The 24,240-nt window shown below is 46.1% G+C and overlaps 1 protein-coding gene across 1 annotated transcript in view; it reads left to right on the plus strand.

Moving 5' to 3' along the window:
* The first annotated feature begins 172 nt into the window (after positions 1 to 172).
* Positions 173 to 24,240, plus strand: part of NSG2 (neuronal vesicle trafficking associated 2) — a 31,233-nt gene continuing 7,165 nt past the window's right edge. The window contains exons 1-3 of the mRNA XM_054287941.1: positions 173 to 306; positions 1,058 to 1,208; positions 13,424 to 13,543. Of these exons, the coding sequence (XP_054143916.1) occupies positions 1,080 to 1,208; positions 13,424 to 13,543 (249 nt within the window). The 5' untranslated portion in view covers positions 173 to 306; positions 1,058 to 1,079. The remainder of the gene's footprint in view (positions 307 to 1,057; positions 1,209 to 13,423; positions 13,544 to 24,240) is intronic.

A 24,240-nucleotide genomic window follows, 5' to 3' on the forward strand; every position in this document is an offset into this window, starting at 1 on the left:
CGGGTGCCGGTGTCCCCTCCCCGGCCATGGCGGCGCGGCCGCTCCCTCACGCGTGCTGCCTGCAGGGGGCGCTGTGCGCTGTGCTCGCGGCGCGGCCGCCAGGGGGCGCGCGGGGCCGCGGCCATGGCGCTGAGGGCGGAGGGGCGGTGTGGGGGGGGAGGGGGGGGGAAGGAGCCGCCGCCCCGCCCGCCTCAGTCACCGGCGGAGCCGCAGCGAGCGCAGCGCTGTCCCTTCAGCACCGCTCCCCCCGCGGACACCGCGGGCTCCACACCGGCCCCGCCGCCGCCTCTCGCCGCCTGCTTGGCAGTAAGTAACGCAGCCGTGCCCGCAGAACCCCCGCCCTGACCGCCGGCGCTGCCGCTCCCGGGGAGATGGGATGGGGGACCCCCGAGCGCTCCGGGATGCGCAGGGGAGGGGGCTCCGAGCGCCCAAGGGGGCTGCAAAAATGGGAGAGGAGCATTAAAAACCCTCCTGGGGTCAGTGGGAGACGCGCCGTGTCCCCGTGTCCCGCTGCGTGTCCGCGGTCGTGGCGGTGCTGGTGACACTCCCGGTGATGCTGGTGACATTCCCAGTGGTGCTGGTGGCTCTTCTGCCAGCACCGGTGATATTCCCGGTGATGCTGGTGGCTCTCCCCGTTGTGCTAATGACATTCCCGGTGATGCTGGTGTCATTCCCGGTGGTGCTGGTGACATTCCCAGTCGTGTTGGTGGCATTCCCACCAGTGCCGGTGGCTCTCCCGGCGCTTCGGGATGCGCCGTGCTTGGGCTGACAGCGAGGGTTTTAAAGGCTGATTGTGGGGTTTAAAAGCTGTTTGTGGGATTTAAAGGCTTTTTCTGGTGTTCAGAGGGTGTTTGTGGCGTTTAGAAGGTGCTTTTGGGTTTTAGAGGATGTTTGTGGGGTTTAGAGGGTGTTTGTGGGGTGCCTGTGTAAGGCAAATGCTTTGGTGTAGTGAAGTGACATTCCCTGTAACCCAGGCACCGACACCTGAACCCAAAGCGAGCAGGGAATTGTCCCCTTCCCCTGCCCCGGTGACATTGCTCATCTCCCCCGGTTTCAGGTCTGGAAAGCCGGCTGCAAGGATGGTGAAGCTGGGGAGTAATTTGAACGACAAGAACAACAAACCACCATCCAACGAAGATGGTTTTCAGACAGTTCCTTTGATCACGCCTTTGGAAGTAAATCACCTGCAGTTCCCGGCTCCGGAAAAGGTAAAACAAAATCACAATGTGCTCCTGCATGGTTGCGCACACGGACGTGCCCCTTGCTTGTCACTGGGCTCTGGTGATGGGAATTAAGGCACGTTTATTCAATAAATAAATAGGGGTTATCTTTCACTGTGTGTTTATCTGTTTAAACGCGGCAAATAAGCACGCAGATATCCCCCAGTGCATTCCGTCCTCAAAAAAGAACCCCAAATATTCCTAAATACAACGGGAGAAAAAACCTTGGTGTGTTTCTCTTGCAAAGCTGGGGAAACTGAGGAGCAGCGTGCAATATGTTATTATCAGTAAGACTAATGGCCTGCTTTGAGAGGAGGTAATGTGATAACTCTGCCGAAATAAGCAGCTGTTTTAATTATCTCAGTTAAGCTCCGTTTTCTTCTCTGTGGCTTTGAAAAGCTGATTTGGGCACTGAGGATGCTGATTTCTCTGGGGACGGTGGCTGAGTTCCTGAGGGACAGCCCAGGGACTCGTTTGGCCCCGGGCAGGGGACATTGTTCTCCCTTACCCTCTCAAGTCTCTCACACCTGAATGCAGCACTAAACCCCCAGGAATGTGCGATTGGCTGCGGGTTGTGTTGGGATTTTTTGGCTGCAGCGTGAACTAGGAAATCTTTTGTCTACATCCCCGTGGGGATGATGCATATCAGTATAACCTGGTGAGGACATGATGAGACTGTAAAAATCCGTATTCCCCAACAGCGCTCACCAAAACAAAGCCAGTCTGCAATGTAGTTCCCAGATACCACAGAGGTGGAGCCAGCCCACCCCAAAGTACAGACAGAATGATTAGATCTTGCAGGATAATGGAATAACAGCAAAATTAACACTGATGGTTATTGAACATATATCCTGCTTTTGTACCGTGGTACAAAATGAATTTTCCCTAAATACATTAGGAGAACATGGTGATGGATGAGATAAACCTGTCTAGGTAGACAAACCATGTTTATTTTAGGATAGAGCTGAGTCAACTTCCTTGACGTCCTGGGAGCCAGAGCTGTGCCAGACAAAGGAACTGGTCCCATTCTCCACGTGCCTCATGGCAATCAGGAGCAACTTGGCTGCATTCAGGAGAGTTGGACTTCTATGAATTGTTGTGAAACACAGGCTAAGCCAGCCCTTATCTGTGACTCTGATAAATGAGATCAATCAAAATAATTCGGGCAAAGCAATATGATTTGTCACAAATGTCTGAAAAGTTTAGGGGAACCGTAGGTATGTAAAACCTTTGATGCCAATACAAAGGGCTCGTTGAGATCACCCAGTGTCACATGGCAATGTGGAATCTGAATGGCTTGTGGAGCAGGTGAGCCATGGATTGCCCAACAAAGATATTTCCAAGCTGATCGAGTGCTAAGAGTGTGTTCCAGTTGCCTGATGGTGAGCAAACACTGGCGTGGATCAGTGTGGTGTGATTCCTTGCTGATTTTTCTGCTCAAACATGCCCACATCAATAATTCACGTGTTGTTAGGTTACATTACCTTCATTAGCATATATTACTGCCAATGCATCTACCAACATCCATATTTTTCTTTGCTGGAAGTGTGGGATGTATCTCCGGGCGTGCTGAGCGTGATTCAGAACTCATTAGAGTCAGAGCTATTGATTTCTGCAGGCTGTGGTTCATCTCCTCCTGCAGCAGGCCCGCAGTTAACGGGCTGGAAATCCCTTCACCAAGAGGAGAGGTTATTTATGATAAAAGCAAAATAATTCACGACCTGTTTCCTTTGCTCTCTGTAGAAGGGGTTCTGGTGGGGTGAGCTCACCCCGGGGCAGAGGGGCTGTGTAAAGAGCTGCTAATAAGGAGCTGAGCCTCAGGTGAAAAGCTTGGGCAGAGGTTAAGTGAGAGGGGCAAATTGCAGCTTTGTTCTTGAGAAAGCAAAGCTGCTGCTGGATTCAGGCAGGCTGTCCCCTTGAGGAGGAGTGGACATGGACTTCAAGGCTTTCAGGGTATATTCTTGTTTGGACTTGCCTTGCTGTCAGGAGACTGGGTTAAGAAAACACCTAAAATTGACTTTTCTCGTCGAGGAGTTGATTTTTAGCCCGGGAGAATGAGACCATGAGGGTTCCTGTGCCTGGTGCATGGGATGCTGCAGGAGCCAGCAGAGCTCTACGGCTGTGAGGGACAGCTCCGGTGTCCCCCGTGAGGGACAGCTCCGGTGTCTCCCGTGAGGGACAGCTCCGGTGTCCCCCGTGAGGGACAGCTCCGGTGTCTCCCGTGAAGGGACAGCTCCGGTGTCCCCTGTGGAGGGACAGCTCCGGTGTCTCCCGTGAAGGGACAGCTCCGGTGTCCCCTGTGAGGGACAGCTCCGGTGTCTCCCGTGAAGGGACAGCTCCGGTGTCTCCCGTGAAGGGACAGCTCCGGTGTCCCCTGTGGAGGGACAGCTCCGCGGGGCTCTCCTGCATCGCATCCTCACACTGCACAGACAGCCTGCATTGTCCTGGCAGCCCCTGTAAGAGAAACATTAAAAAAAAAAAAAAAATCCAACCCTGCTAAGTATTCCTTCCCCTTTCTGGGCTTCTCTTCGCTGTCAGAAGAGATTTTCATTTAGGAAATTCTGAGTTTTTGACCTGCATCTCACCCTGGGGTCACGGCAATCCAGGGTGCGTCAAAACCAGGGCAGGGAGGTTTGGGTGCAGCTCAGGGCTCTGTCTAGAGGAGGAGTAGTAACAGCTTTGGAGAGTGATCCAAGAGTGTACAAGGGCTTGTGCTGAGCAGCTCAGCTGCTGTCTCTACAATAATGCCCTCACCTGGTGTGTATTTGCAAGTTCTGTTCCTTTTTGTTTCAGTTGAGTCTTAGATACCTGCATGCAAGGTAGGAAGAACATCAAACCTGTTGTTTGTTGGATCCCTAAAAGCACCCCATAAAGCCTGTGGAATCTACAGACTGAAAATTGTGGTTTAAGAACCTTGAATTCTTGATTTTTTTTCTTTATTTTAGGGACATTTTTGTAGCTGAATCACTTCGAGAGTCACTCAAAGTGACTCTCAGCATTAACCTATGTAGGTGTTTCACCAGAGCTTCCATCATCTCTTGCCAACTGTTTTTTGTGTCTGGTTCCTCTGTCACAGAAAGGATACAGAGATAGAAGATAGGAATGAGGCTTTTACTGATGTGATGTAAACCCTGAAATCCAGCTCTTTTCAGGTAGTTCCTTGAAGAAATCATATGGGAGGTGAGAAAGGAAAACTCTTAAAGGTGTGCCTCAATTTCCTGTCTGTCCTTTTGAGGGTGCTTTCCTAACAGGCTTGTTCTCCAAAGCACTGAGAGCTGAGCAGCTCCCTCTGACTCCCGCCTCGCTGCTGTTGGAAAAATGCAGGCAGGATTTCAGGAGGCTTCAGTTTGGCAAAATTCTTCTTTTTTAAAATTGCAGGCCACTGGAATGTCTTTTTCTCCCACCAAAGGAGGATGTCACCTCCTTGTGCTGCTCCTCCAGCAGCATCAGCATTCTCACCCTTCTGTCAGAACTTGCGTGGCTGCAGGGAGACAAACGGGGAATTGTCCCCCTCAGGTGCTAAGCCTGCTGTGCATTTATATTTATTGACAATCTTCAAGCATTTCCCTTGCCCCTGTTCCCTTACTGGGGCAGAAGGCAAAGTCAGGTGCTCCTAAATCAGTTTTGCATGGCCTTTTAGGTGAGATCCATCCATGTAACAGCAATAATAGCCCCATCAACAATGACAAGCCCTTGACCTGGCTTTTTATGTCTCTGAATTTCATTTCTTCTGATTCAAAAAGCAAAAAAAACAAAAAAAAACCCCACACCCAACAGAAATCTTTTATCTTTTAGGACCAAAGGGAAAAAGAGGAGCTGTTGCCTTGTTTTCCAAGGCACAGACAAACAGCTTCAGCTGTGATTGTATCCTGGCAATGATAATGCTGAAAGATGTGCAGCTTTTCAGGGACCATTCTGTTCACTGAAATGTGAAATGAAACCAACAACTGGGGACCCCTTGGTCTCTTGGCTCGCTTCAGTGTAATCCATCAGGAAATACCTCTGCTCTGGCAGTAAAATCCTAATTTTACATAACACAAAAGTGCATGAAAGCTCTTGTCAGGCTGTAAAAAACATCCAGCACCTCTTTTGTGGTGAAAGCTGCAGAAGGCTTATCATGTGATCCATTGTTCTTTATTTTGAATGCATCAGGAGGCTCGAGAATTAATTTCTCTAGTGGCAAATTCCTGCCACAAGCCCAGGAAAACAAAAAGAAAATAGATGTAGCAGCTCTCTTCAAATGCTCTCCCCACCCTCTGCTCCTGCCCCTGGCCACATCCCTCTCGGAGTGGCTGAGGCCATTCATTTACACAGAGTTCCTGGAGATCGGGAGGCTCCCTGGTGTTCACAGCCTGTCCCTGTTGGTTTAACAGAAAATAACGTTTGGTCCTGGCCAGCTGAGCAGGAATAATTCAGAGTAGCTGGATGAGTGCTCCGGTACCTCGGGGACTGCTCAGAGCTCAGTCCTGGGTAGCAGTGTCAGCCTGCCCTCTGTGCAGCCTGAAGGCATGAGGTACCAGGGCAGCGTGGGGCTGCTTTTGGGGAGCTGGGGCTGCTTTTGGGGGGCTGCTGCTCCTGCTGGGGCTGCAGGCAGCTCAGCATTCCCAGCTGAGCATTCCTGGGAAGCTGCAGGAGCTCTGCAGGAGCCGGGGACAGGAGGGTCCTGCTCCTCTGCTGGTGAGGCTGGTGGGATGCCACAAAAGGCTGGGATAGTGATGAGGCAGGGAGAGAAAAGAAGAGGGAGGAGAAGGATGCAAAGGGAAAGAAAACATGGATAAAGCAAAGGAAGGGAAGAACAAATAAAAATGAACAGGCTGTCTTGCCTTTCCCCATCCTTTTTTCTCTCCGCTTGGGATACTCTGCCTCATCCCCAAAAATAGCAAAGTCTGAGCCTTCTTCTCATGTCCCCCTCCTACACTGTGCAAATTCCTTTGTCCTCTGGATGTGAATTAGAACTGAGCACCACCCCTGCTCATTAGGCTGCAGTAAATCCTTGCAGCATCCCACTCGGGCAGGGCAGCATTTGGGGAACCTCCTTGATGTTGTTTGCACGTTTTGCACAGCCCTGCTCGTGTCCTTGGCAGTTCCTGCTCCTGTTTGGATGTCACTCCGGGCTGGCGTTCCTCTCACACACCAACCCCTCCACTAGGGCTGTTCACAGGGACCTGGAGCAGCTTGCAGCAGCCTCCCATCATTCAGAGAACGTGCTGCTGCAGCAGAGCTTCACTCTGAACATCCCAGGATTTGTGTAGCCTGGGCAGAAATCTCCCTCCTTAACTGCTCTGCCGTCAGTGCCTGAATTAGGGGCTTTAAAGCTGCCTGGGTGTGTGAGCTCCATTACCTCCCTTAAGCCCAGCTCTGTCTGCACTGCAATTCCTGGAGCTGCATCCTGCAGAAACAGCAGGAATGGACTCAGGAATGGCTCTTGGGCTATGGAGGCTTGGCTGAAGCTGTTCTTTTTTCTACCATGAAAGCCCACTACTGAGGGTGGAAGTGATTTCAGCAAGGCTGTCAAAGGAACCCCACATACCAGTTCCTTACTGGTGTGGAAAGAACTGGGCAGGAATCTTGGCTGCTGGAAATCAGTGAAGGGAAATCAGTGGAGCTCTGCTAATTCAGCCTGGCCAATTTGTGATTGATTCTTTTGTCTGCTTTGCTAAACCCTCTCCTGGATGAACCTACTGAAATCAGTTTTTCTCACCCCACCTCCTGTGGGTTCCTGGTGGATTTGTAGGGAGACTTGGCTGAATAAATTCTGAGCCACTTTTGTTCTTGGGGCTGTGCCTTGCCCTTCTCAGCTGCTTTCAGCTCCCAGTGCAGCCTTTGCATTCTGTGCTGCCTTTCACTGGTGATGCCACGGCTGATTACATTTGCTGTCTTTGTCCTTTTGCGATGTTCCTTATGCCTGGAATATCCTCCTGGCACTGAGTCAGGAGAGCACTTTTTTCCTACCACCCTCTGTGAAACTCATTTCCAGCACAACACCCATTAAATGAGCTGATAGAGGTAAAAAAATAGCAGAGTACTGACCCTGGCTTTCTCCAGGGACTATGGATTTGATCCAAGGCATCTTTTTCTTAATTTTTTTTTTTTTAACTTTGTTTGTTGCTTGATATTTCAGGCACTTTATGTATTCAAATAATGACTAGGATGCCATTACCTATACCCCAAATGCCAATTTTAATAGCAGCCTTTGGGAAGCCTGCCTGCTGAGATGTGTCCATCCTGTAGATTTGGAAGCATAGCTGCCATTCCTGTAGGATGGGACATAGCCATAATCATTTCAGGAAGCTTTAAAGACTAAATTCTCTAAAAATCTGGGAATTTGCAGCATGGGGATTGCCAGGTAATCTGAGATCTGTCCCCTTTATCCATTTTCTGGCAGTAGCCAGGGCAACAGTCAGGAGGAGGTACAGGAGGTGCTGCAGGGAGCTGCTCATGCCTATCAATGTTTCATCCTAAGCCTGCAAGGCCAGAGATTGTTTTAAGCCCTGGAACATGATTTTCCCATCTCTTGTCCTCTATTCTTGTAGTGCTAAGTATTTTAACTCAGCTGCTGTTGGCAATGTGCACATCTCATTTGCTCTTTGGAGCTGGCTCTGGGTGAGGATTAGGCTGCAGAGTTGTGTGTGCAGGTGGTGGATTCTGGCCATTGCTTGGGTTGGAGCACACAGGGGAGAACCTGCCCCAGTCCCAGCACGTTTAGTGCCAGCTTTAGGTTGGGGACACCTTTTGCTGTCACCTGGCCCCTGCTGCACCCTGAGGTCCTGCTCAGCTGCTGGTGCTTTGTTGGGTTACAAAGGAAACCATGACATTGGTGCCAGTGAGAAGTTGATGTTTCCCCTTCTGTTTCTGCAAGGAATGGAGAAAGATGTGGAAGGGAAGGAAGCTGAGTCTCATTTTCATTTAAAAGTGAGCCTGACTAATCCGCCTGGAAACGGGTGGGGGGTGTTACAACCATTTTGTGGGATTACAAAGTCCAGCTTTGAACTTGGGGGGAACCTTTCTCCTTGGTAGCAGCAACACATTTTGTTTATCACTTCTGTCAATCTGACAGCTACTCTGACTGAGAGACTCTTCATTATTAATAATCCCAGGAAGTAGTATTTTAAATTTTTATGGTTTGTGCTTTGCAGCACCTGAACCACAATATATTACATGCACCGAGGCAGTGGAGTGGGAATTACAGCAGGGCTGCATGTCCTTTTCCAAATGAATAATTTAAAGTTTTCACAATGCCAGTTATGTTAAATATTATTACTCATTTCTTCAGGGAAAACCATAGAGCTCAAATGCAAATATAAAGTGGCAATAAATGATGTTACATTTAGCCAGTTGGAGACAAGGCTCAGAATTCATATCAGTTCATTTTCTGAAACACTTACTTCATCCCTTTGCTGGAAAATCCTTTTCAAGGTTCCATGCTTAATGGGATATTTTTCAATTTGTCACATTTCACATCTACTCTGCTCTTTCCTCCTTACAGCAAATGCTTTTAATATAGCCCACTTGGTTAGGAGCTTGCTTTCTTTTCCCTTTCAGCAGCCCAAATCCCTGGATTTCCCAGCACTCTCCCACTGTTTACCTTCTCAAGGTTGTGGATGATGGATTTCCTGCTGGTGTAGGCAGACTCTCATCTGTTGTTTCTCACCTCAGCACACCTATAATTTTCCAAAGCATCACTACAGAGAGGGTGCATGGTCCTGCATCCATTAAAGCTGAGGAAAGATTTCCTATTGATCCCAGTCGTGGCACTGGCATTAAGCCTGGAATAATAAGAGCATTTAAGTTTGCAACTCAATAAATGTATTAGCAAACAGCATCATTAGGAACATCTTGTGTGGAGCAGGGTGATGGATGTGGCTCGTGGTCCTGTTGTGGTGGGGTTTCACAATTTCCAGGCCATTCCCTGCAGGCTGCTCTCAGCTCTTCAGAAGAGTTTGAGGGACTGCAGTGAGGAACCAGAAGATCCAAGGAAGAGAACAGAATGTCAAAACCTTTCCAGACATGGAATGTTGCTGCATCTGCTGGCCTGGGATGGCTGAGGGGGACAATTCTGCAGAGCTGCCATTTTCCATAGGTTGTCTGACTGCCTTCCCACCCCATCATCCCTTGCTAGCCCCTAATCCCAAAACCGTCACATTTATATGGAGAATCTGCTGGAGCTGCCATTCTCTCTCCTCAATGAAGGTCTAAGAAAACAGTGCATTGTGAGCAGTGAACCAAGCCTGGTGTGAACTCCTGACTCAGCCACCAAGTGGGACCCAGCACATCACCGAGATTCTTTTTTTGTCTTTTTTTCCCTCCTCCGCCATGAGTAATGTGGGATGCTGGGGTCGTGCTGTGTGCAGAGCCCTGAGCCATCGATGAAGAATTCCCCAGGATCCCCAAGCATCCTGCTGGAAGTGGCTGTGGGAAGGAGCCTGGAGCCAGCTCCATAGGCCAAAGCCCTTAAATGCACACTTAACTTGAAATATCCGGCTCATCCTGCTGATGTTAATAGGACTACTTGCATGCTTAAGTGCTTTGCTGAATTGCTGGTTAATTAGCTCAAATTCTAAACAAACCTGGTTAAGGAGGAAGCTGCAAGGACTGCAGTGAGGGTTTCCATAATTAGATGTGACTTTTTGCTGGTCCACAACCCTTTTTTCTCTGCTCATACTCTCACAATCTGCAAACCCCATCTAGGAAGCAACTTTGAACAGCTTTATTTTGGATGTAAGATGAAGAAAGTCCCAGGTAATTTATTGGTGTCCCCTTAACTGCATATGCAAGAACAGCTCAGTTCCTGCAACTTGAAGGTGCTGTATCTCTGGGAAATGGTGTGAAAACTTTAGGAACAGATCACAGGAGCAAGATAATCTGCAGGGAGATTCCCTGAGCTAAATCCATCTGGAAGTTCCCCCTTAGAGCAGCTCTTTTCCAACATCCCAGAGGATGGAAGGAGATGACATTTCTTTCCAGGACCCCAATTTTCCCCTTTCTTTCCCTGATTTCAACCCAGAGCAATTCCCAAGCCAGCAGAGAGCAGCCGACGAGAGGGGCTGGGGATGCTTCTGGTGCTGTGGGCTGCATGAGGGGCAGCAGCTCTCCCAGGAAAGCTGTCCTGGTGTGGGATGGATGTTCCCTGTTCCACGGGAGCAGTGGGATCCGGACTGGCTGCAGTTGCTCGGGGCAGCTGCTGATAAACGAGCGCTGATCATCGCCCCGACTGCCAAAACTGGAGGCTTTGGTTGCTCCACCTTCAGCAGCGATTTGGGTAGGATTTCTTCAACACTTCACTGCCAGGATTTTTATTTTTTTTTTTCCTCGCTGACAAAGTGGAAAAAGAAGGTGGAAAAGGAGTGATGGCAGGGAATGGGGGAAGGCAAATCTTTCCCACCCAACTCAAATCAGAAGGCTGGAAAATGAAAACGTACAAAGCAAAAAAAAAAGGCTAAAAATGTAGAAAGGTTTCTTTAGAAGATTGATTATTCCTTTTCTAAATTTGCACTTTTAACTCTGCAAGAGTGGGATCCATGCTCAGGCTGATTTATTTAGCCTGTGGGGGACTGAGCAAGAAGGAGCTCTGTTCTTCTCAATGTACACCCCGTGCCCTCAGCAAAATTGCATTTTTATCGTTGCTGCCACGATACTGAATGGTCCCCCCCACTGCAGGTTTTCAGTTTTCTGTTTGACCTTTATCATTTGATTTCTGTGCTCTCCTCTAAAAAGGAGACTTCACTGCCTGCCCTTTCTGCTGCTGAGTAATTCCAGTGGGTGTCTGACAAAGACACTTCTGGAGAGCAGGTTTTTAGCTTGTGCCTGCTAAAAGCCCTTTAGCAAAGGTGCTTCTTCTTCCCTCTTCCAGCAAAGCTTTTTGATACCTTTGCAAAACACTGCCCAGGGTGGCTCTGGCTCTGTGCACACTCATTTCACTGCTGGCACAGTCAGCAAATTGTGTTTCAAGTACCTTCTGATCTGGCTGGGGCCTGAGCTTGCTTATTTATTCCCAGATGTGATAGAATTGCTGCAGGACCTGAATCTGATGCCTGCTGAAGGAAGGGCTGTGTGGATTCATTTCAGACTCTGTATCCCTACAGCATGATTCAAACTTTCCTGCTCATTGGAGAAATGGAACAATTAAAAAATAGCCATAACAAAATTGGTGAAGAAGAAAAACAAATTATAGCTAGAAGCAATGAAAGTTTTAATTTTATTTTTTTTCTTATATTCTGCCTTTCATTAAGACCCAGCGTTACAATTTGTGGAAAAGCTCCTATATAAATTTTAAAAATTGTCTGCAGCTAAGATTTATATCGAGCAGGAAGCTTGAATTTGGGAGAATTGGATATTGTCTGAAAAGAGAAAGAGAGCAATTTCTGAACACAGGCTGGCAGGTGCTGCTGGCTGATGCTCTGTAATTTACTGTCCTGGGTGTACAAAAGGCCAGGGAGCACTGAGGGCTGGCCAGCTGCCCTGGGTGCATTTCCTCCTTTGGAGGGAGAAAATGAGGTAATTTCTTGTTTGGAGCTCAGGGCTGACCTGGGCCACTCTGTCCTGGCTGCTCAGGAAGCTTTGCTTTATTCTGCCCACAATGTGCTGAGCAGGGTGGGCAAAATGGGGTTTGATTCACCAGTGGGTTCAGAGCAGGGTCAGGATTCACCCCAAACCTCTCCCTGTTGGTCATTTCCCCTCCTCTGTGTTGTTACAGTTTTTCATTAATAAGGTATAAAATGGTTAACTGTTTTTTGTTACAAGGTTTTTTAAGGCTAAACTGTCTAATTAAGAAATGACATTTAAATTATTTTTTTCTTTTAGCTCAGTAACTAATTACTTGAAGTCTGCGCTGCAGACTTTTCTGTCTAGTTACAAAATATTACTTAAACTTATGACGAAGAAGGAAGAAGGTAGAGAAGAACAACTTGCCTCCACCCTATAATTTCTACCTTGTTTCATATATGTTAAAATCTATCAACTATTTTACAACAGTTTCTAGCCTATTTTTAACAATTTATATTACTGTATTCTAAAACTTCAAATTCCGCATTTTTCACCTTGTGGTATTACACACTTCTAATTAACTACACATTTGTAATCTTAGTGTTATCAATCAATTTTGGAAGTTTTTTTACAGCCTCAGGTTAAATGTAATGTTCTCTTGGGAGTCAGAGTCTGTCAGTACAGAAAGTTCAAATTTTTTAGTATCTAGAACTCTAACATTGTGTCATCACAAATCCTGAGCTCCCAGCTGCTCACAGAAACACATTTGTGTGGCTTTTTATCCCTTCTTCTCACCAAATATTAATATTGCAAATGCTCCTGTGATAAATACTATTGAGAGGGATTTGCTGGAGGATGTAAATATTCATCAGTCTTTAATGATTTGCATTTGAATCCAGAAAATTGGCTTATGACTCCTCAGTGCTTTTCTCTCCCTCTGATTTCCACATGCATTAAATGCAGGAGGATTAAATACCTGGGGTTCTCTTTGGTCCAAAGCAGACTTTGCTGTCTCCATTTGGAAATAAGTCCTTGATTAGCTGGGAACTCAACCTTGTGCATCCCTTAATCTGTTCCAATCCTTCTCCACGGTTTTGTTTCTCACTAAGAGCTTTAGGATCACTCTTGTCACTCTCATCTGGAGCAGCCTCCACTCCTGGAATTTTTCATTTCCACCAGGCTGCAGCTCAGAAGGGAGAGCCAGGAAGTGGAAGGGTTCTCTGCACTGCTGTAAACCACCTCATTTTATAAGATTAGTAGGACCTGGATTAATCAGACACAGATTTTAGGGGAAAAGCCAAGGTGATAATAACAAGATAAATATCGATAATCTGGAGCTGAATGAATGAGACTCCAAATGGCCTAAATTTAAATTGGCTTCAGCCAATTGTTTGGACAGAGCTTTTAATTAGTGAGGCTCTTCTTTAGGATGGGCTGTTGTTCTGCCTGTTGAGCAGGATATAAAAATTAAATACTCCTAAACAAAAGTGGGTGTCAAACATTTTGCTGTCAGCTATTTTAGGGCTCAGTGTGATAAGCTCACTGTCCTAGTTCTGTGTATCTGCTGATTTATCTGCCTCTCTTATTCCTGAGGGGGTGATGCCTTGTGTTCATTTATGGTGCTTGTGTAGGTCCAGGAGATTTTCTATAGAAAAGCTGTGATAACAACTCAAAAAATCTCTGCTGTGGGCAGAAGCCTCAAAAGTGTTGTTATTTTCCAGGTAATTGTGAAAACAAGAACAGAATATCAGCCTGACCAGAAGAACAAAGGAAAACTCAGAGTGCCCAAAATTGCTGAATTCACAGTCAGTTTCACTGATGGGGTAACAGAAAGACTAAAGGTAAGAAATGGTTGTTCTGCTGCCTTCTGATGCAAATTCCATTCGTTTTAAAATAACTGAATCAAAGTGACAGGAAAGACATAACAAATTTAACACTTCACTCATCAGGGTCAAAGAGAGGTTTATCTGCATGAGTGTAAAGAGTTTTTTTAGGACAGGCATGAAAATACCTTCTTAGCTATATCTTAAGTAGAAAATGCTTTTCTTTCCTGAGAAAATGATGAAAATATATTCCAGCCCAAACTGAAAATAAACCAAATTTGAATCCTCTTTCTTCTCAAACACTGGTGTTTAAAAATAAATTAAAAAAAACCAAGTGAAGAGTGATTGAAACATTTTGTTTAGCCTTTTAATATGCCTTTTGTCTCATAGCCAGTCAACCCTTTTCATATTTAAAATACTTTGTTATAATTATTATATTACTACAGTTAAAAACTACTTCAAAATGCATAGGAAAAAAGGTATTAGAGAAGAATCCAAGCATATCCTGTTCTGCGAGCAGTTTTGCTGCACAGGAATTGGAATTTTCTGATGGAAAATGTTTCCTTGGGAAATTTTCAACAGGCTCTACTCAAACATGGCAAGAAACTCATGAATTATTGAGTGCTGTCGGTTCCTGTTGACTGCAGCACATTAGAATGGCTCAGTTCCTCCTAAAATTAGACTCCAAATGTGTAGCTGCCAGTTTTTCCTCCCTCTGCACTGGGAAGACCTGGTGCTTTTTCTAAACCACAGAGCATGGCAGTGGTAGAAATGGGAGCTCTGATTGCTCATTTTCAAAGTCAGAGGAAATAGCAATGATGTTGAGTAGAAAACAGAGAAAGTGAGCAGTGCCCAGTGACATTCCTGCTCCTTCCAAAGCATCACGTACTCGTAAGAGTTGTGGGAATAAATGTTTATGATTCTTGGCTGTTTTATTTTTCCATGAACATCACAGTTTGATCTAAAATTTCATACCTGCTGTTGGTACTTACTGAATTCTTCCCTGAGCTTATTGTGTGTAGTAACTATTTACCACCAGTGGTAACTCTCTATTGTATCAGAGTAAAGTGAATTAACCACGTTAAATCCCAGTCTTGGAAACATTTCCAGTGTCCCACACAAACCAGAACAGGACCTGATGTGCCTGAGAACCAGCAATAAATTGAGTCTCCTGCACTGATGTGTTGGCTTTAACCCGCAGTAAATGGCCTTGTTGGTGTTGTAAATTCTGCTGCCTCACTGGGTATTTAACTCTCAATCCTGCAGCCCTGAAGGGTGTGAAAGGCAGAGTAAAACCAGGAAAGATCTGGCTTTGTTAGTTTAAAAAAGCACTCAAGAACATCTCCTTGCACACCTATAGCTCATGGATAAATCCTATTTCATCTGCTCCTTCTACTGCGTATCTTGTTTTTCCTATTCAAATTCCCAACTTGCTGTTGCATTCAAACCTTTCCTTTCATGCATTTTTCCTCTTCCCATCCTGTTTTTGGTGCAGTTTTCTCATTTCACAGCTTCAGCTGGGAGCCCTGGCAGAGATGGGAGTTGGGCCTCTTCCTATAGAGCCTGGCAGCATCTCAGTTTCATCTTTGAGCTATTTCCTTTCCCTCAAATCCGTATGATTTTCATTCTCTGCTCTTCAATGTCAACTTATTCATCAGGCAGTCTCTGCCCTAATACTGGATAAGACTCTAAGCCTCTCCCTGCCTGCTTTTCATAAGGCTTCCATGTATCCCATTAAATTTGTAGTATTATTTCCTGCCAAAATGAGCTGAGATAATAGCTAATATTTATTACCTTTTGTACTTTTTATTGCACCACATTTTTGTCTCAGTGCATATTTTTAGTGAAGTTATTAAAAACCCTGCCCTCTGGTTATAAGCTGCCCTGTTATCTGCTACTGATGAAATCATCTTACATTTGTTTTTTTGTAAGAGCAAATCACAGTAAATACTTAACTTTTATGATCTCACTTTGGCTATGTTTTTAAAAGCTTTAAAAAAGATGATATAACTGTGATCATCATATTCTCTGTTGTCCTTTTGAGGGTGGAAAAGCCCTCCAAGACAATGGAGTCCAAGCTGTGCCCCATCCCCACCTTGTCCCCAGCCCAGAGCACCAAGTGCCACCTCCAGGGATGGGGATCCAAACCTCCCTGGGCAGTTCCAGTGCCTGAGCCCCTTTCCATGGGGAAATTCCTGCTGTGCCCACCCTGAGCCTGCCCTGACCCAACCTGAGGCCATTTCCTCCTGTCCTGGGGCTGGCTGCCTGTTAAAAGAGGCTGCAATTCTGTGGTTTTGTGCTACAGAAGATCAAGATATCTAAAAAAAGTTTTGAGACCACGTGAACCTGCCAGCCAAGTCCACAGATGCCCTTTTCCCTGCCTTTGGGGTATCTTTTATTGAAGAAACTAATGAATAATTAGACAACTTTCTCACATGAACAAGCCCAAGCCAGAATTTAAGCTTATGCTTGCATATTTTTCATCCATGCAGAATAGCCCAGATCTGAGCTCTTTAATTATCATAAAGAAGAGACTGTCCCTAGGCAACGGTTCTTATTTCACACCAGCTCTTCCAGGAATCTGAGCTAGCTCCTGCCTCTTGTCACATCTCCTAATAGATGAGATTATCATTCTCTCCAGCTCAGCACACACTGTCCTGGAAGTTTGACCAATTAGGCTGATTCTTCAGCTGCATGAGTCAGCCCATACCTCCTTTATAACACTGTTTAAATAGTTGTGTGTAGATGGGTTACGAGAAAATGATGCTAAAATAACCTCATGGCTGAGCCATCTATACAGAAAAGAAATTTCTTTTTTCATTTTACTCCTCCACAGTGAAGCAAAGGGAACATTTTTCTAAGCTGACAGGCAGTGATTTATAGACCTTGCCTTCTCCAGACTGTTCTTCCTTTGGAGTGTGTTCCTCCAGGAGGTTTTTGAGCTGCAGAGATCTCGTTCTGCAGCAGCTCTGTGAGCTGAGGTTTCCCAGGCTGAGGGGGAAGGGTGGCTGCTCTTTGCCTTTCATTTGCAGTGCTTTGAAGGGAGCTCCTGTTCCTGGCCTTTGCCATCCCGTGACAACACCGAGGTGCCTCAGAGAGGGTTGGTAAATGTGGCTGTGATTGCTCTGTGGGGTGACAGCTCTAACCCTCTGCCTCTCAGGGTTCCTGCTCCTTCTCACCAGTGATGCCCCATTGTGCATCTTTAAAGAACAATCTCTCATATATGAGTAATCATTCTGCCCTTATTTCTATCAGTACTGAGAAGAGATTGAATCCCTTTTGCTTTTTAGGCAGGTTCCCCACCAAATGAAGTCTTGTTACTTCTGGAGAACAGGGTTTCCACTGACTCCTTTTCCAACCAGTCCAGATAGCCCAGAAACCATCCAGCATTGATTTATTTGGATAGCACCAGAATAGGTCTGGAGTGGCCTTTCTGTGTAGGCCTACAGAGCATTGGGTGACACCTGGAACTGCTGGTCCCCTACTGGTTTTACACAAACTGGTCTCTTCGTTACACCATCTGAGCCCTTCCTCACCACTGCCACAGAACTATTAAATATTTTCAGGAAGGTAATGATTTATTGACTGTTAGCTGGGTGATAGTTACCTCCCATAGTTATCTGACTTCTCAAATCTTCTACAGTTCTTTCCTCTTCATGGATCAGTTTCTTTAAAAAGTTTATGTTTTCAGAGTTGGAATAATTAAGCTCAGTACTTGTCTTTAACAGAACAAGCTGGGAGTGGGTGTACGGGGGAGAAGTCGATATATTTAAGATGTTTTTTTGCTAGCAATTTATCTACCTGGAGAAATCATCTGCCAGTATTGATGGAGACTGAGAACTTCATTCTTCTTGCTGCAATTTGGCAAGAAGCATTTTCAGAGTCACTGGCTGTGTCATCTGTCCCTGTTGAGTGTGCAATGACAATTATTTCTTATCATTAGATCACCCTCTCCTCCCTCCACCCTGAAACTGCTCTGGCACACACAGATCCAGGGACCAGTGGATGTAATTCTTGCCCACACTTTTCATCAGGTCCTTAAAATGTAGTGGAATCCATTCAAGTGCTTCTGTTGTTGAAATGCTCATACTGGAACAATTCTTTTCCTCTGACTTAATGTGAAAGATTTAGAACAAAATGTCTTTGTCTCCAACTGCACCCCACAAAACAATGATGCAAGAATTGTTCATGATCAAACCCAAGCCAATACCTGAAATGTTTGACTCCTGATTAACAAAGATTTTTCTGGGCCAGGGAATAATTTCCTGTTGGTAACAGCTTTGCTAAATGGAAGATGCTCCCCTGGTGCCCTCACTGGAAGGTGAGCCATCAAATCCCCAGGGAATTCACACTTTGCTGCACACACAGAGTCCCAAATGTGCCATTCCTGCTTCTCCTTCCCAAACTTCCCATCCATGCCATGGATCCTTCAGACTCCTCCTGGAATGTCCTGTTGACTGTTGCTTTGTGCTGACAGTTCTTCCTCTAACCTGCAAGGAAATCCCAGAAAAACTGGCTGGGGCTTTTCATTGTCCCCATTCATAGGTAAATAAATTTAAACTCTCCTTTAATTGTTGAGTCCCCACGGCGCAGGAGTGACTCCTGGTGAAAGGACTCCCTCTGCTTCTCAATGCTATCAGTACCAGCGTTGCCATGGCAGCTGCCACATCCCATCGCTTATCAGAGCTGGAGCGGCCCTGGAGGATCCCATTACCCTGCTGATGGCAGCGGTGCCCGGGGCTGAACGCAGGGATTCCTCCCTCTGCTGGGAATTGCTGCTGGTGCTTTCAGGATCCAGGAGAACCAGGGATAAAGCAGAGATGGGGCAAGGAGCAGGCACTGGGTTTGCTCTGGGACCTTGCACTCAGAGAGGGTCAGTAGGAAGGGATGGATTTGGAGGAATTTTCCCTCCCTTTGGGAGCTCCCAGCTGTCTCCAGGCAATCTCCTCTCCCTGAGGATGCAGTGGGTGAGTTCCTGCAGGGGTTCCAGGCAGCTCTCACTGCTCCTAAGTTGTCCAGACTGTGGTGGATGATCTGAGAGTGGAGCCAAAGCTGCCTCTGTGGAGGCTGAATATTTCCAGTGCATTCAGAAGGTCACAGGGTCTCTTTTCCCTTGACGCAAAGTCTCACCTGAGTGGTTCCAGGCTCTCATGGTGTGCAGGTGAGAAATGGTGCTCCTCATCTTCCTGTCTGAGCTCAGCAATCCTTCTTCTGAGGATTTCTGGGAACAGGACAGGTCACATCTGTCCCAGTGGCTCTCCCAGGCTGCAGGAGGCAGATTGATGGAGCCGTTTGTGATCATCAGTGACAAGCAGGAGCTGTGAGGATGAGCTGAGTGGGGATTTGTGGCTCAGCTGCCAGGGAACAGATCTGTCTGATCACAGCCCCAGGTACTGCTATAAACCCTGCAGGTTTTCTCTGTCTGGGTAGGAGTCTGGGGGTTTTGTAAGAACTCCCAGCTAATTCCTTAATTGTTTTGTACAGGCAAGGGCCCAAAAATGTCATGTCTGTGTCTAAAACACAGAAGAAAAATCTATTTTGATTTAACTGGAATGCTCTCTACTGGCTCAGGGACCATTTAACAAACCAAAGAAAAAAACCCCAAATACAATTTTTTAATAGGAAATGGACCATTCCTTACAGTGCATTCTTGTTTTATGTTAGTTTTACACACACAGATACTCTTTTACAAAGCCAGGAAAAGCCTTGACTCTATTTATTTTTGCCATCTGTAAGCATTAACAGAATAGTCAGCTGAATAGACTTGTTCAGTCTTGGTTTGGGTTTTTTCCATTTAATTGATTTTTGGAGAGAAGAAGAAAGTGAATTGTTCTGCAGAAAATCTCTAAAAGTGGAAGTCACAGAGAATATTCACATGCCTACATTTTTGTGGGGTACACTTGCTGAAAGTTCATTCTTCAAACCGGAATATATTGCAGGAAAATTATTTACAGAGCAGAAACCTAAACTGATTCTTGGCTTTGGAGCAAAATGCTTGAAAATATTTCCATAAGTGACCACATGGAGATACCCCTGGTGCTAATTCCAGGGTGTAATTGCAGTTCCCACTGGGCCTGGAGGATTTCTTACACTGCACCTCTGTCTCCAGCACCACTCTGCACTTACCTCTGGCACCCCACAGGAAATCTGAGTGTTGGGCAATTTTCCTGTCAGCATTTGAGGTGAAATGAAAGATATTTAATGCTGGTGTGGCCACTGTAGCAGGATGGAGGAGCAGGAAAGAATTTTCAGCTGAGTGAAACCAGAGCAAAGTTTATTACCTGTTGGGAAGTGCATTTGGAGTCTTGTAGCCAGACCACTGAATGCTGAAAAAAATATAATAATCAAGGAAGTGCAAAGCTTCAGTGACACAAATTTCTCCATGCAATGTTTCACCCTCTCCAAAGCAGCACAGGCTGTGATTGAATGTTAAGCAGAGCTGAGCTGCCTCTTGTTGGTACTTGCAGATGTATTAAAGCCGGTTGGGTGGGATCCACAGCTAATGGAACTGGCCTGGTGCCTTTGGAGGCAGCATAATCACCTCGATTACTCATTTCTCTTGTTTGCCTTTAAAAGAGTAGCTCTTGTAAGTCATTTGCAGCAATAAAGCCTCATCTTTCTAATTCAAAATGGAAAGGCTTTTAATTCTTAAGTTACCCAGGGGACACTTTGCTCACCAAGTCCTCACTTTGTTCTCCTATAAAGCACCCACATAATAAGTTTTTAAGGAGAAATGGGTGTACTGAACCATGAATGCAGAAATATTATTTCCTGCTCATGATGGGAGACATAAATGTTGAAATACAGGTGAATTTGTTTCCCTTCTTGAAGGAACAAACTTCCAAGTGCTTGTTTTCTTCAAGCACAAGACTGCACTGAACAGAGGTGCTGTAATTCATGCAAGCCTGACCTTTGGCAGAAGGTTATTTCACAAAAGAAATGCACCTCAGCTTTTCCCTGGAGCCAGCCTGATCCTTGGCTGTGGTGTGGTGATGGTCCTTGGGTGGTTTTGCCTCAGAAAAAGCCAAGATTTGGGGAATTTGGATGTTTGCAGCTGTGGGTGGCTCTGGCTGGGGGTGTCTGGGTGGGGAGTGAGCTCTGGACCTGGGTTTGGAGGGATGTCAGGAGTCAGGAAAAGGCAGTGGCAGAGCAGGGAACACAACTGCAGTTCCAGGTGTGTTCCATGAGCTGATCCCTGAATCCATTCTTGCTCAGGGCTCCCAAAGCTTGCCCTGCACCAAATCCAGCACCAGGGAGGAGTGACAGGGACGATTTTGCATTCATGAGACTGTGCAGAGGTTGGGTCTTGGCAGGCAAAGGGCAGGCAAGGAGACAGTTTATTGATGACTTGATTTATCTTGTGCTCCTGTTAAAGCATTTAGAAAGGGCCTGGGATGAACTGAGGCATCCATTGCCATGTCCCACGTGGAGTGACCAGAGGAAATGTCACAGCCAAGGCTGTGCCAGGGCAGCAGGGGAGGGCTGCACGTCAGGAAGCCTTGCAGAGGATGTTTCTGTCTGCTGCAGTCCCACTAATTGAAAAAACACCTCAAATTAGGGATCTGGAAGGAAGCCTCTTCCAGCATTGCTCCTGACATGGGCTGCCAGGTGTTCTCAGGATGTGGCTCTGGGAAGAAAAGCTCCTTTCTGAGCAGTTCTTGAGTCACCCCTTTGTTTAATTTGGGGGCTCTGCTGCATTTCTTTTGGAGGTTAACAGACACAGAATCCTTGAATGGCATGGGCTGGCCAGGAGCTGAAATATCACCCAGTTCCAGTGGGAATGCTTCTGACAATTGAAAAAGAAAGAAAATATTCTTATAGGAGGAGGGGAAAAACACCTTTAAAAACCTGTCTGGTCTGCCAAATGGCCATGTCTTTATTTGGTGTTCCTAGAAACAAAATCACCCCATCTCACTATACCTATATCATGAAGGAATTTTTTATTTCATTAAATAGCAGAAAAGAAAAACCCAACAGAGCTTTTTATTTACCTAAATGGAAATTCACTGATACTCATTGCTGAAGCAGCTTTATTTAAAATGGCATTTAGAACTTGCATAAGGAACGGGGGCTTGGAAACAGAGCCATGAATTTTCCATCCAAGGGGTTTGACTTGGCACAGGGAGATGTCACGCAGCCCACAGCTGGCACCAGACACTGTTAAAAAGATCTGAGGCTATTAGTGCCTAAACAGCCACTAGAAATTATATTACATGATGGAGACTGGCTAATATAATTGAGCCAGCTAGTTATTGTGTGCATAATTTAATTATTTGACAAATTGCTTAGAAACACGGTGTGCTCCTTCCACACTCATGCTGCTCTCACAGCTTTAGGAGGTGCAGAGCAGAGGAATTGCTGCTGCCTATCCTGCAAAAGTGATGTTTCTTTTTAAGATTTGCAGACTTGGAGAGGTTCTGTGGTGTTGTCGCGGTGGGCTGGTGTGTGCAGGGATGGGCAGAGCCCAGGGGGACACGGCTGGGAGGGGAAATTGGCTCAGAGACAGCCAGTGCTCTCTCAGGTGCACTCTTCTGAGGCTTTGGGGTATTTGGATAAATGAGGCTCTCTGTGAGTGCTTTGGGATTGCATTGCCGGGCTGTGTGGGCTGAAAGGAACCCAAGGAATAGTGGAGCAGAGACTCACAGAATGGTTTGGCTTGGAAGGGACCTTAAAAATCATCCAGTGCCACCAGAGACACCTTCCACTGTCCCAGGTGCTCCCAGCCCTGTCCAGCCTGGCCTTGGGCAGTGCCAGGGATCCAGGGGCAGCCACAGCTGCTCTGGGCACCTGTGCCAGGGCCTCCCTACCCTCACAATAATTTTTTTTTCCTAATATCCAATCTAACCTTGCTTTCTGTCAGTGTGAAGCCATTCCCCCTTGTCCTGTCACTCCAGGCTCTTGTAAAGTCTCTTTCCATCTTCCTTGTAGCCTCTCCAGGTACAAAAAGGCCACAACTGTGTCACCCCAAAGCTTCTCCTGTGCAGCTGAACAACCCCAGCTCTGCCAGCTCCATCCCTCTGAGCCCTGGTGCCTCTCTGGATCTCTGCAGCAGCTCCAGGTCCTGGCTGGGGTCTCAGCAGCTCTGCAGGTGGGGTCTCACCTGAGGAGACACAATCCCAGCCCCTCCTGCTGCCCATGGGATCAGCCCAGGAGCAGATGGGAGAAGTTCCTGGCCCTCAGGATGATCCCATCCTCATCTGTTCTTATGAGAACTGGGGCCAGATTGGTTAATGGTTATGAAATGTAAGTTAAAGGACCAAAAAAATCCCATCCACCTTAAAACTTCATTAAGAAACCTCACAGCACTAAGGAGTATTTTCCTGTAGCCCTGAAAATGTAGAGACATGACTAAGGACATTTTCCTCTTACAAAGCATCTCCTAAACAATTCTTCTTAAGAATCTGGACACCATCTGGAGTAAAGCTGTGCTGTAATAATAAAGAACAAATCCTACATCTCCTTGAGCAGGACTAAGCAAATCTGAAGACCCAATTGTGTCACTTTTTTTTGCAGTTAGCCTTTCAAAATTTCAGAGGCGAAGCTGTTGCCAGAAGATCAGCAAAATCAGCAACTTATTACAGAAATATTTTTAACAGTGGGAAGCGAAATGACATTTTTGAAGAAGCGCATTCAGATCATTTTCACTGCCAGGGTAGATCAGGGTGTCTGGGTGCTGGGCAAGGCACCAAGAGTTCTTTGACAGAGTTTGAACAGTGGGGTGAGTTTGGGAGGTGCCTCATCATGCCTGATCCATCTCAGTGTCAACCTGGATTTGAGTGTTTGTACTTTGATTCCATCCTGGAATACACAGAAGCCACCAGGCTGGCTGGATCCAGGAGCTCCTGATCCTTTAACTGTGCCTTCCATGTGGAAATGTGATGGTATCAGTCTTCCATCTCATTATCAGCTGAACAAGTTATGGCATGAAGGGGAAAAAATTGCCCTCCTGAATTTTTCATTGTCAAGCAGAAATCCTTATAATGGATTCAGGAGTGCATGGATGTGTTTGGATGCCCTTAGATGATTTTGTGATTTTTTTTTCTGCAAGTTAACTGGGTTGTCAGGGACTGATGGGTTTTTAGGTGTAATGGAATTGCCATAAACTACAGAAAAGCTTTGCTGCCTCTCCAGGCACAGCTCTTAAGCTCCTCTCTGAAATAACCTTGACAGAATTTCTGCCAGTTTTGTTCATAACAAATTTTGCCTTGTTCTTTGCCTTTCTTCTTCTACAAAGAGAAAAATTAAAACCCAGAGAACTTCTTCAGCTGAATTGCCTATTAAAGGTCACAAAATTTCCCAATACCCAGCAACACTGAAGGTATCTTATAGAACCAGACATGGCAGCAGCAGAAGGATCCTTTCCAGAGAAACTGGAATTTTGTGAAGAGGCCGACAAGAGTGCAGGAACAAAAATAGGCAGCAGAAGCTTCTGAGATCCCTAATTCACATTACAGCTGTAGAGAGTAGGAAAATGGTGCAGAATTTTGTAGGAATTTTTCTGTGATAAATGATTTTTATCTCTCCTCTGAGCCTGGCTGCTTTTCCTGTAGGCAGCAAGGCTTTTCTTGGTTGGCATCTTCTTGGCTCTGCTCCTGCTTTAAGTGTATAAGCAGGGAGAAGAGTGTCCAGAGTCAAACACTGATTTACCAGAAATTTAGAAATAAAATCGTGCCTGGTATCTAAGAAGTGCCACCCACTCTAAAAGAGGGGAAATT

This window comes from Melozone crissalis, unplaced genomic scaffold (assembly GCF_028551555.1).
Source record: "Melozone crissalis strain CALT ecotype California unplaced genomic scaffold, PUWL_Pcris_2 ptg000061l_1, whole genome shotgun sequence".
NCBI classification, from domain to species: Eukaryota; Metazoa; Chordata; class Aves; order Passeriformes; family Passerellidae; genus Melozone; species Melozone crissalis.